The 12,346-nt window shown below is 62.0% G+C and overlaps 1 protein-coding gene across 1 annotated transcript; it reads left to right on the top strand.

Moving 5' to 3' along the window:
• The first annotated feature begins 1,754 nt into the window (after positions 1–1,754).
• On the top strand, positions 1,755–12,101 carry FSCN1 (fascin actin-bundling protein 1). The gene is made up of 5 exons (XM_042780955.1): positions 1,755–2,586; positions 10,887–11,043; positions 11,140–11,261; positions 11,442–11,609; positions 11,899–12,101. The coding sequence occupies exons 1-5, from the start codon at positions 1,755–1,757 to the stop codon at positions 12,099–12,101; spliced, it is 1,482 nt and encodes a 493-aa protein (XP_042636889.1).
• The last annotated feature ends 245 nt before the right edge of the window (positions 12,102–12,346 follow it).

Below are 12,346 nucleotides of genomic sequence, written 5' to 3'. Positions count from 1 at the left end.
CTGCCCTTTCAGTTAGCAGCTGAGTGCCTGTTTCCTCACAAGGGCCCCTTGCATGACCCAAGAGAGAAAAACCAAAGCCACTGCTGTTGAGTCGATTCCGACTCATAGCGACCCTAGGGGACAGAGAACTGCCACATAGGGTTTCCAGGTCTGTGGATCTGTCTGCAGTGTGACTCCTCATCTTCTTCCCGCAGAGCAGCTGGTGGGTTCGAACCGCCCACTCTTTTGGTTAGCAGAATGCTTTGACCACTGCATCACCAGAGCTCCTTGCATGACCCATAAGATTTCCTCAAAGGCTCTCAAGGGAGGGGGCTCTGTGCAAGTGGGTGCTGTGGGCATGCCCTGTTTGGGGTGAGGGGGCACCCTCTTCCCCTCCGTGTTGAATATCCCCAAAGGGACAGGAGCAGCCCCACCCCAACCAGCTCAGAGCTCTCGACACACACACACAGAGACTGAGGGTAGCAGCCGGTCTAGTGTTCTCTGCTTGCGGTCGGGGCAGGCCTCCACCCAAGACCTTGTGGGCAGCCTGTGGTCACGCTGGCATTCCAGGGCCTTCTGAGCATGTGGGGAATGTCTCAGGAAAGCCATGGCCTTTGGAGAAGCTCAGAAAAGGGAAGTGTTCTTAGATGGGGGAGAGGGGAGGAGGGGAGGGGGATGTCCTCGGGGACTGGCCCCTTGGAGGGAAGAGCATTGGGACTTGGGGACTTGCAAGATAGAGGGGCCGGGTGGCCAGAGTCCTAAGACATCAGGGCTTTGGGAGAGAGGGTCCTATTGACCTTGAGCCTGGAACCTGGTCTATCCATCAGGGCTGGGCTACCCATCCCCCTCCTAAGTGGGAGCGACCACCCCTGCCCATCCCCCTGCCTGGTAGACCAGACCTGTGGCTGGTGCATCACCGGAAGGGCTCTGTCAGTCATTGATTCGGCCACTGTGGCTTCTTTGGGCCCCCAGGGAGGGATCTGGGTGGCCTTCAGGACGCCCTGGGAGGGAAGCCTCAGGCGGCAGACCCCTGCTCTGGAGGGCCAGAGAAGCCCTGGCTGGGTGTGACGAGGTTTCAGGCCCCACCCATCCGCCCACAGGCCCTCGCAGAGCCCAGTGCCCATCCCGCCCTCTCCTGCGGGCCTCTGGCCTCCCGACGCTTCTCCTACCCGTCTGCCCGCAGCCTCCCCCCAGTCAGCTCTCAAGCCACCTCCTCCGAGCAGCCCCCGGGCCTGCCTCCACCCGGTCGCGAGCCCCACTGGGTGGTCTCGCCGTCTCGGTCGTAACCTCATACCTGCCTCGTCCTTCTGCCCCGCCACGCTTGGGGTCAGGGGCCTCCGCGGGGTCACCGTGCCGGCGCACGTCGCTACCGGTGAGTCCCCCAGGCCGCGCGCCGCGGGGGTGGCTTTGCGGGGGAAGAGGCAGAGGGCTGGCACTGGAGAGGGGACGGGGGCCTCTCCTGGCAGCCCGAGAGGCTTTGGCTTACAGAGGCCGGACGCGCCACCGGACTTGGAGACGCCAAGAACGCCGCTCCAGGAGCTTTCCACGAGGCCCCGCGTCCCCGCCCCGCAGAGCGCGCTCCTCGGCCCGCGACCCCCTCCCTCCCCCGGGCCCGGGGCGGGGCGTGGGCGGGGCCTGGTGGCATGACGTCACCCACCCTATAAAGCGGCTGCGGCGCCGCGGGTCGGCTGTGTGGAGCGCTGCAGCGGGTGCGCCGAGCAGGCAGCGAACAAAGGAGTAGGCGCGCCGGGGAGCGCACGCCCGCCGCCGCCACCATGCCCGCCAACGGCACGGCCGAGGCGGTGCAGATCCAGTTCGGCCTCATCAACTGCAGCAACAAGTACCTGACGGCCGAGGCGTTCGGCTTCAAGGTGAACGCGTCGGCCAGCAGCCTGAAGAAGAAGCAGATCTGGACGCTGGAGCAGCCGCCCGACGAGGCGGGCAGCGCGGCCGTGTGCCTGCGGAGCCATCTGGGCCGCTACCTGGCGGCGGACAAGGACGGCAACGTGAGCTGCGAGCGCGAGGCGCCCGGCGCCGACTGCCGCTTCCTGATCGTGGCGCACGACGACGGCCGCTGGTCGCTGCAGTCCGAGGCGCACCGGCGCTACTTCGGCGGCACGGAGGACCGCCTGTCGTGCTTCGCGCAGAGCGTGTCTCCCGCCGAGAAGTGGAGCGTGCACATCGCCATGCACCCGCAGGTCAACATCTACAGCCTGACCCGTAAGCGCTACGCGCACCTGAGCGCGCGGCCGGCGGACGAGATCGCCGTGGACCGCGACGTGCCCTGGGGCGTCGACTCGCTCATCACGCTCGCCTTCCAGGACCAGCGCTACAGCGTGCAGACCGCCGACCACCGCTTCCTGCGCCACGACGGGCGCCTGGTGGCGAGGCCCGAGCCGGCCACCGGCTACACGCTCGAGTTCCGCTCGGGCAAGGTGGCCTTCCGCGACTGCGACGGCCGCTACCTGGCGCCGTCGGGGCCCAGTGGCACGCTCAAGGCGGGCAAGGCCACCAAGGTGGGCAAGGACGAGCTCTTCGCGCTGGAGCAGAGCTGCGCCCAGGTCGTACTGCAGGCGGCCAACGAGAGGAACGTGTCCACGCGCCAGGGTGAGTGCGATGCGCGCGGCCCCCGCCGGGCTCTCCGGCCACCCCGCCCCGGGACGTGCGTCGCGCGGGAAGAAGGGGGTGCGGGGTGGGGCTCTGCCTGTCTTCCGGCGCCGCTGCGCCCCCCGCAGCCCCGGAGGGGGAAGGAGGGTCCCTTAGGCCCTGCCGGAGAGCTTCCCCGAGTGCCACTCCCTGAGTCCCCGCTGCATGTAGGTCTCCCCACTCGCTCTGGCGGCACAGTGTCGGAGAGGGGGCGCCCCCTTTGGTTTTCTCCCACGCCTCCCCTCGCCGCTGGGCCTGGTCGCTTCGGCGGCCCTGGGGAGGGTCGTGGCGCTCCGAGGGCGCGTCCCTCCTCCTCAGGGTCGCCTTGCGCGGGCCGGGGAGGGGAGGTCAGCGGCGCCTTTGGTCCCCACGCTCTGCGCCTGCAGTCCCCCGCGGGCGCGGCCTTGGGCACGGCCGCGGGAGGCCGGGCGCGGTCTGCTCTGCGGGGCGGTGGGTGGGGGCGCCCCGAGTGGCCGCCCTTTCCCCCGCCCCTTCCCCCGCGCAGAGGCCGCGGCCTTTGTGAGCAGGGGGGCGGGCCGCCTCGCCAGGCCCTCCCTCGTCCCCTTTGTCCTCTCCCGCGCTGCAGATGGGGAAACCAGATGCGCGCGCAGGGGAGGGCATCGGCGCGCTGTGGGGTCCCGCGCCGGACCCAGGCTCAGCGCGGGGGTCCAGAGCCTCCCCAAGAGGCAGCCTCCGCCGTCGCGCCTTGGGCCCCGCCGGCGTGGCGTGGGTAGCGGCCGCCAGGCACCCCGCCCTGCGCGCGCCGCCCGCGGCACCCTCCTCCCTCTGGGCGCACTCTACCCTGGGGGCGGCCTCAGGAGCGAGGAGACCCCAGCCTGGCGCCCTGGGAAGCTCTCTACCCTCGATTGAACCCCATCCCCGAGGGCTCCTGCCGAGAACAATCGACTGCAACCCGATCGGTTCTCTCAGGGGCCTCCCACCGGCCCGGCCATTTCCGACCGGCTGTGCGCCAGAAGCGAGCCCCCTCCTTCCCTTCCCCCAGACTCCGCGTCCCCGCTGGGCGCTTTCTCTGACTTGGGAGGTCCTCCCTCCTTTGAGGCAGGGGCCTGCGGGGATCTTGGCCCCACCTTTGGAGACAGCTGGAGACAGTCTCCTTGGTGGCCGCCAGCCTGTCCCCATCCTGAGAATAGTCCCCCCAGGCCTTCGTAGCTGGGAGTGGAGACAGAGACCTGGGTGGGGTAATGGTAATTCTGTTTTGATGGAGGGGGCAGTACCGCTGCCATCTTAGAGAGGAACCTTTGAAGGCTCAGAGAAGGGAATCCACCGGCCCAAGGTCACACAGCAAGTCAACAGCATGGGGAGCTGAACAGGCTCTAATCTGGATCCCTGCTGTCTCCCAGCCTCCAGGAAGCCACCACTAACTCAGTGCTGGGTGGGGCCTGATTCCCACCCATTCACCAGACTGAGGACTGGCTAAAGGCTGGGGCTTCAGTGGTGAACAGTGGGGCTGTGTGTGTGCCTGGACCCTCACCTGGGGGCAAGGACAAGATCAAAATCCCAGAGGTGTCAAAGGAAGGCCTGAGGTCCCGTGTTAGGTGGGGGCGCTGGCCCTTCTGAGCAGCTCTGAAGAGTGAGTAGAAGGTACCATGTGCCTGTGGAGGAGTGTTGTAAGCAGAGGGGACAGCCTGTGCAAAGGCCCTGAGGCAGGAGGCACATTGAAACCGCGCTGGAAAGTGGCATGGGAGATGGACTAGAGGGGCCACAGCCTGTAATGGGAGCAGAGACCAGTCCGTCCTTGCACTGCAGGGGGCCCTGGCTCTTGGGGCCTTGCAAGGAGCAGAGGGTGCTTGAGGCTGTTCTTGCAGCCAAGGGGCGAGCCTGGACAGGTTCCCCGTCTCCGGTAAGTCCTGCAGCATCGTGATTGTGATTCAGGCTGACGGGGCCGGAGGAGCGGGAACTGGGGCCGCCAGAGGCATTTGCTCACCTTTGAGCCCAGGAGAGGGGCTTCGGGGTGGGGTTGGGGCTCAGGTGGCTTGGGGTCCTCACCTTGTTCCCAAGTTCGCTGACCATCTTAGGATGGGGTGGCAGTGAGAGGGACCAGCTCCAGAGAGCCTAGGGGGCGGCCTTGCGAAGGCCGTTTTGGATGGGCCTGCGTGGCGTGGCGAGGAGGCGGGGCTGCACAGCACCATGAGTCGGGAACCTTCGCCCTGGAAGCTGAATGTGAATCATTTCAGGCCTGCACAGGCCGGGTCTGGGGGGCGGGCTGCTCCCTGCTGAAGCTGCAGTTTCCTGCCCTTAGCATGCTTCTGGCCACCCCACTTGGGCTGCCTTTGCCTATGTGACATCACCGTCGGAGGCTGGGCCACCAGGTCCGGTCTGGTGCAGCCTCTCCCTGCTCCTTGGGCCCTGGAGCCGCCCACACCCAGTTTCCCACCTTTGTCAGCAGCTTCTCCTGCCAGGCTTCTTGCCTCTGGCCAGCGGTGCCCTGGGTACTCCACGCCCCCGCCCAGGAACTGGCCTGGAGCCTGGCTCAAGTGCTGTGCCAGATGCCGGCTTGCTGGGAAGCTGGTCGTTCTGGGCTTTGCGGAATGTGTAAGAGTTCTTGGAATGAGGCAGGGAATGGTCTAGCCGGGACAAACCAAAAAACCAAACTCATTGCCGTGGAGTTGGTTCTGACTCGTAGCGACCCCTCCTTGGGTTTCCGAGGTGGTATCTCTACGGAAGTAGATTGTCTAGTCTTCCTTCCAACAGAGGAGGGATTTGATGAGGTCACAGGAAAGCAGGCTGCAAACGGGAGGGGAGGTCACGGATGATTCCAGGTCCCTCCTGTTTTGAACACGCTCAAAGGGAGTTTGGGAACTCCTGAGACACAGCTTTGTCTCAGCTGTGGCCTAAGAGCAATGGGGAGCCATGGAAGGTGGTAGAGGAAGGGATGCCTCCTCCGGCCACTGGCGAGATCACGGGTGGCTCTGGGACACCCAGGAATGTGTCTGTGGAAGACAGTTTAGGATAGGCCTGGGGTGGGGCAGGGCAGGAGATGGGGGCAGGGAAGTCAAGGGCCGTGAGGTGCCTGCCATCCTTGTTACCCTGGTTCCCGCTAGGGATGCGTCACCCTGGCTCCGTGGAGCAGCCCCTGCTCCCAGGGGCTCCTGGGGGCCTGTGACTCAGGTTTTCTCTGCCGCTGTAGCTGAAAAGAAGAATCCAGAGAAAACGGTGTTGCCATAGTAACATAGCTCTAATTAGAGTCTTCAAGGCCAAGTGGGGCCTTTCCCGTCTGGGCCGGGGCCCCTGCTGGCTGGGGGAGAGCTGGCTTTGCCCACCCCCTTCCCAGTTGGGTAGGAAGGGCTGGCGTGCACTGGCACCAGGCCCCACAGCTCCTTTAAAAGCATTGAGAGAGCCACAGGTGGGGAAGCCGAGGCTGAGGGAGGTGGAGGCACTTGCAAAAGGGGTCTTGGGGCCCCTTTGCGTCCCTTAGGGGTCCGCCCAGGCCTTTGGAGCCCAGCAGTTCCAAGCCCGAATGCAACAGCTGCCGGGATCTGAGTACCCAAGCGGACAGTGTTATGCAACCCACCAGCTGACCCTCAGTGTCTTCCCTCTGGACAAGGGGTAACGTTACTGCGAGTTTCTGGTGTTGTCGTGAGGTTTAAGCCCAAGTGTGTCATGGGTCCCTCACCCCTCGGCTGTCTGTGTGTCACACTGGGGTGGCTTCTCTGTTGCTGTGATGCTGGAAACCGTGGCACCGTTATGTCAAATCCCAGCAGGGTCATCCATGGTGGGCAGGTTTCAGCGGAACTTCCAGGCTCGGACAGACTAGGAAGAAAGGCGTGGTGATCGACCTGAAAATTAGCCAGTGGAGGCCCAGTGGACACAACAGTAGCACTGTCGGATGTGGTGCTAGAAGCTGGGCGGGGAGGCCCTCAAACCACACAGTGGGCGCAACAAGGGCCTCTCAAGCATGTCAGTGGTTGTGGAGACGGCGTGGGACCAGACGGCATTGTGTTCTGTTGGGGTCACCGTCTGAGGGCGACTGACAGGTCGGGCTGGAAGCCCTGGCTAAGCGCTCCTAACCACTGTTGTGTGGTGCCGTTGGGTCAGTTCTGACCCATAGCGAGTGACCCCTGCCCAACAGAACAAGACGCCGCCCAGTCCTGCCCCATCCAGACGGGCGTTGCCATGTTGAAGCCCGTTGTTGCAGCCACTGTGTCAAATGCATCCCGTTGAGGGCCTTACTCTTTTTTCCTGAGCTTCTGCTCACCAAGCAAGAAGACCTCCTCCAGGGGTCCCTCCTAATGACATGACCCAAGTCCAAGTCCGTGGGAGGCAGTCTCACCAAACTCACTGCTAAGGAGCGTTCTGGCTGTGCCTCGTCCGGGACAGATTTGCTCGTCCTTCTGGCTCTTGTTGCTAGGTGCTGTGGTGTTGTCTGCGACTCAGCGATCCTGTGCACAAAAGGAGGAAACGTTGCCCGGGCCCGGGCCGGCCCCACGATCCTTGCTGTGCCTGAGCCCATCGCCGCAGCCACCCGTCAATCCATCTTATTAGGGCCTTCCCCTTTTTCCTTGACCCTCCACTTGACCAAGCATGACATCCCTCTCCAGAGGTCAGTCCCTTCTGACAGTGCGGCCAAAGTAGGTGAGACGAAGTCTGACCATTCTCACTTCCAAGGAGCATTCCAGCTACACCTCCTCCTCCAGGACAGATCTGTTAGTTCTTTTAGCAGCCCATGGTCCTTTCAGCATTCTTTGCCAGCACCACAGCTCAAAAGCATCAACTCTTCTTGGTCTTCCTTATTCATTGTCCAGCTCTCGCATGCATATGAGGTGACTGAGAATACCATGGCTTGTGTCAGGCACACCTTAGTCCTCAAGGAGACATCTTTGCTCTTCAGCCCTTGAAAGAGGTCTTCTGAGAGTCCATGGTGTGTACAGAGTTCTTTGCCAACATCACAGTTCGAAGGCATCGGTTCTTCCATTCCTTGTTCGCTGTCCAGCTTTCGCACACTTTTGCACATACACTTTTGTGTAGGAGTGACTGAGTGTCAAAGTGACGGCTGTTTTTCTTTCTAGCCTCCATTGCCACAGGGCTTCCTGCATTTGCTGCCAGGCCAGGGCCCAGCTTGCCACTCAGCTTTTAGGCCGCTGTCCTGTCCTCACCCCACTGTCCCCAAATCCAGCAGAACCCACGGAGTAGCCTCTTGGTGGGGGTTCCCTCTGTCTGCTCCCTTTCGTCCACCATCACCTGGCCCCCCATGAACTGGTGTGGCGGCTGGGGACTGGGACCCCCCCCAGGGTAGGTTTCCTGGCCCAGAAGGGGAGAAGTGTGGGTGTGGTGCTCATTGCCCCAGTGCTCTGGGGGTCCGCCTGTAGAGGTCGAGGGCCCTTTTGAGCAGAACAGGGGTGTGAGAAGGGGGCTGTCCCGTGGTGGTCCCCAGCTGCCCTGTGACTCCAGCAGTGGGGGTGGGGCGGCCGGGGTGAGGTCTGAGCAAGGGAACCCTAGCTCTGATCCCATTCTTTTTTTTTTTTTCCCCTTTTTATTTATTTTTTAATTCATTTTATTGAAGTACAATTTATGTACAGTGAAATACACAAAACTAAAGTGACATGGGTCAATGCCTTTTTTTTTTTTTTCCTGTAGCATTCCCTCTCCTCCCCTCCCACCTCTGGTCCTGCCTGGTCCCATTCTTGATGGTGAGGGATGGTGGGTCCAGCCCACATTTGTGGGCTCTGCAGTCTCTGGGTGGCCACGCACATGAGTCTATAGGTGGAGGGTGGCTTCGGAGACAGGGTGTGGCAGGAGGTGAGAGCCACAGGGGCCTGTCTTTCCTAACTTTGGCTGAGGCCACCGCCTCTCAGCCTCCCTCTGGAAGCTGGGGTGACCATCCCTACCTCGTGGCATTGTGTGATGGGATCAGGAAGCTGCCGACCCAACACCTTCAGGCCTCTGAGTGACGGCTGTAGACTTCTGGCTGGCCAGCCTCAGTCCTCATCTGAGCAAAGGGCGGGACGGGCTCCTGGAGCGGGCGGGACAGATGACCCAGCTGCTGAGGTTATTAGAACCGGATGTTCTGTTTGACCCAAGGTCCTGCTTGCAGGTGTCGTCGGGAGATGTGGATACGCTGAGGGGTGGGGTGCAGGGACTTGGCCCCTGCATGAGAGGAAACCTGGGGGTGCCCCAGGGGTCTCTCGTGAGGGATCATGTGGTCATGTCCAAGGTGACTGAGTGAAACGTGTGATGAAGGATTACGGAGGAAAAAGCCATTTGCACATATGTCCATGCCTGTCAGGTGCGTGGTGGATGTTGCTGCTAGCTGCTGTCATGATGACCCCACACACAAATGGAACACTCTGTGGGCCTGCACGGCCCCACGATCGGTTGCGGGCCGCACCGTTGGGTCCACAGGGTTCTCACAGGCTGATTTTCAGAACAGGTCACAGGCTTTTCTTCCCAGTCTTACTCTGGAAATGCCACTGAAACCCGTTCTGCGTCCCAGCAGCCCTCGGGCCTCCCCGACAAACGGGTGGGGGCAGTACGAGAGGTGCGTTGGCTAGGAATTGAACCCAGTCCTCCCTCCTACCAGAAAAACCACTCACTGCCATCGCGTTGATTCTGACCAGTGGTGACCCCATTGGGTTTCTGAGGCGGTAAATCTTTACGGAAGTAGATCACCCACTCTTCCTTCCTTGGAGTGGCTGGTGGGTTTGAACCACCAACCTTCTGGTTAGCAGTCAAGTGCTTTAGGCACTACGCTACCTGAGCTCCTTTCTCCCTCCTAGGAGGTGTGAATTCTGCACTAAACCCCTACCGCCCCCCATTCTATTACATCTGTTGGTAAGAGTCTATACAAGTGGCTCTGCAGAGACTGGGGGGTCTATACATGGATATGAGCTGTGTCGTGGAAAAGACTAGAAGAGTGTTCCCCAGCTGTGGGGCTCATGGCTCTGGTGGCCTAGACTGCTAACCAGAATGCTGGCGGTTCAAACCCACCAGCCACTCCTCGGAAGGAAGGTTGGGCGATCTACTTCATTTTTCTCCTCGGAGAAAGGACTGTGGGCTGGTGGGTGTCTGAGCCCTTTAACCCTCACACAGATACAGGGGCCGACGGGCCATGCAGAGCCCCCCAGCATGTCGACCCTGGACGCCGGGTCCCGCCACCCTCGTTTCAACCATCTCTTCATCCGCCGGTTTTGGTTTATTTAAAGCACATCCCTGACGTTATGTCATTCCATCTGCAAACGCTTCCATATGTCTCTAGAAACCGGGCCGCTCTTACGTAACCACCCCTCCGCCAGCGCTAAATCCTCCGTGTCGGCCCAGGCTCCCAGCCACTTCCTCCGCGGCCCAGGAGAGGCCTTTTGTTTCTTCCAACGTTTTACTGTGATTGGGGTGAAAGTTGACGAAGCACATTGGTTTATTCAGCAGTTTATATACTGATCCCTGGTGACATTGCTCCCAGCCCCTCAACTGCTGGCACCCTCCCCACTTCCACCCCGTTTCCCGTCCCATCGGCCCAGCTTTCCTGCCCCTTCCCGCGCCCTCGGAACTTTGCTTTGGAGCCAGCACCGCCCTTGTGGCCTCTCAGGTGAATGTCCGAGGAGCACACTCGTCACGGATGTTAACTCCTCTTCCTCCTCTTCACTTTGCCAGCCTGGTTGGCTGTGGGGTGGTCTCCAGGGGCAGGTTCGGTTCCAGGTTCGAAGGCTGAGAGGGTCTTCACAGTTGGCTTGCTTGAGGCTTGAGTTCTGGAAACGGGCATGGCGAGTGGCCTGGGCCCGTGGCTGTGGAACTTGAGGGGCTGGCAGTGGCCCAGGGTCCCCCTTTATGTGTTGGTGTGTGGGGGTGGGGGGTGGGAGTCGGCCAGAATGAGCTGGGCGCTTCCATGTCCTGAGGCTGCCAGAACAAGAGAACAGAAATCCGTCGCCTCACAGTCTGGAGCTCGGAGTCCGAGATCAGGGTGTCGGCCATGTTGATTCCTTCTGAGCAAGCATCTGTCCCTGCCTGTCTCTTGGCTTCGGGGGTGGCCGGCAGTCCTTGGTGTTCTTCGGCTTGTAGCTGTGCCTCTTACAGTCTCTGCCCCTGTTGCCACATGGCCGTATCCCCTCTTTCATAAGGACAGCGCTCAGAGGGGAATAGGCCTGCCCTACTCTGCTGTGACCTCGTGTTAACAGACAGCATCTTCAAAGACCCTATTCCCAAGCAGGGCCGTGTTTCCAGGTTCCAGAGTTAGGTCATGAGCAGGGCTTTCTGGGAGATACAGTTGGTGGGCGTGGGGGCCCCGTACCACCTCAAGGCTCTCCCCACAGGTATGGACCTGTCAGCCAATCAGGACGAAGAGACTGACCAGGAGACTTTCCAATTGGAGATCGACCGGGACACCAAAAAGTGCGCCTTCCGCACCCACACGGGCAAGTACTGGACGCTGACGGCGACTGGGGGCGTGCAGTCCACTGCCTCCACCAAGTGAGTGTCCCTCGTCTCCACAGCGCCCCCCACTCACCTGACCAGCTCTGCCTGCCTGAGGGCAGCCCCTGACACTGTCCCCACCACCGCCCCTAGGAACGCCAGCTGCTACTTTGACATTGAGTGGTGCGATCGGCGTATCACCCTGCGTGCGTCCAACGGCAAATTTGTGACAGCCAAGAAGAACGGGCAGCTGGCAGCTTCAGTGGAGACGGCAGGTAGTGGCCCCCTGGCGCTGCCGTGCTACCGTGGGAGGGGGTCTGAGCACATGGCGGTCGCTCGCCAGCCCCGCCTGAGGCACGCCGGGTAACCTGTGAGTGCCCGGGCCCCCTGGTCATCCCCGCCCCCCCCTGCCTCCACGCTCACTGGCCCCCTCCTCCCCACCCCTCCCTGGACAGGAGACTCGGAGCTTTTTCTCATGAAGCTCATCAACCGACCCATCATCGTGTTCCGCGGGGAGCATGGTTTCATCGGCTGCCGCAAGGTCACTGGGACGCTGGACGCCAACCGCTCCAGCTACGACGTCTTCCAGCTCGAGTTCAATGATGGCGCCTACAATATCCGAGGCAGGTGTCCCTGGGCGGTGACGGGGGGAGGCCAGCAGGCGGGAGGACAGAGGTGGGCAGGTGTGGACATGCTTGAGTAGTGGCCCGAGGGAGGTCCCCGACAACGTGGAGGTGTCGGTTTCGATTCGGAACGCCTGAGCCCGGTTCGTGTGCCCAGCATGGCAGAAGCGTGTGGGTGGGACCTCACGCCCGTCCCTGAAGGTGTTACTGGAGGGAGGGGGCATTAACCCTTCAAGAGGGTCGCGGCGTGGAGCTGGGGGCGGTGGTCTGATGGGCTCCCTCTCCCCAGACTCCACAGGCAAGTACTGGATGGTGGGCGGTGACTCCTCGGTCACCAGCAGCAGCGACACTCCGGTGGACTTCTTCTTTGAGTTCTGTGACTACAACAAGGTGGCCATCAAGGTGGGAGGGCACTACCTGAAGGGGGACCACGCGGGGGTCCTGAAGGCCTCGGCCGAGACCATCGACCCCGCCACGCTCTGGGAGTACTAGGTGCTGCCCCGCCCTCCCGCCTGCGCCCCTGCCCTTACCCCGCGCCCCGCTGCCCTGCGGCTCTGGAGGGCAGACCCCCCCCTGCTGCCCAGACCCCCTCTGTTCGCTCCCTTGTCTTAGCTGGGCTCCACCACAGGTGTTGAGCCCCTTGCCTTTCAAACTGGAAAACCCAGAGAAAACGGTGCCCTGAGCCGTGGCTCCCTTGGGCAGGTCAGTGGCTGTGCCCAGTCACCGGAGGGAGTGTT

This window comes from Orycteropus afer, unplaced genomic scaffold, assembly GCF_000298275.1.
Source record: "Orycteropus afer afer isolate SDZICR_OR568_19922 unplaced genomic scaffold, OryAfe1.0 scaffold00006, whole genome shotgun sequence".
Lineage (NCBI taxonomy): Eukaryota > Metazoa > Chordata > Mammalia > Tubulidentata > Orycteropodidae > Orycteropus > Orycteropus afer.
The sequence above is the reverse complement of the archived record's forward strand: the minus strand, read 5'-3'. Positions and strand labels throughout refer to the sequence as shown.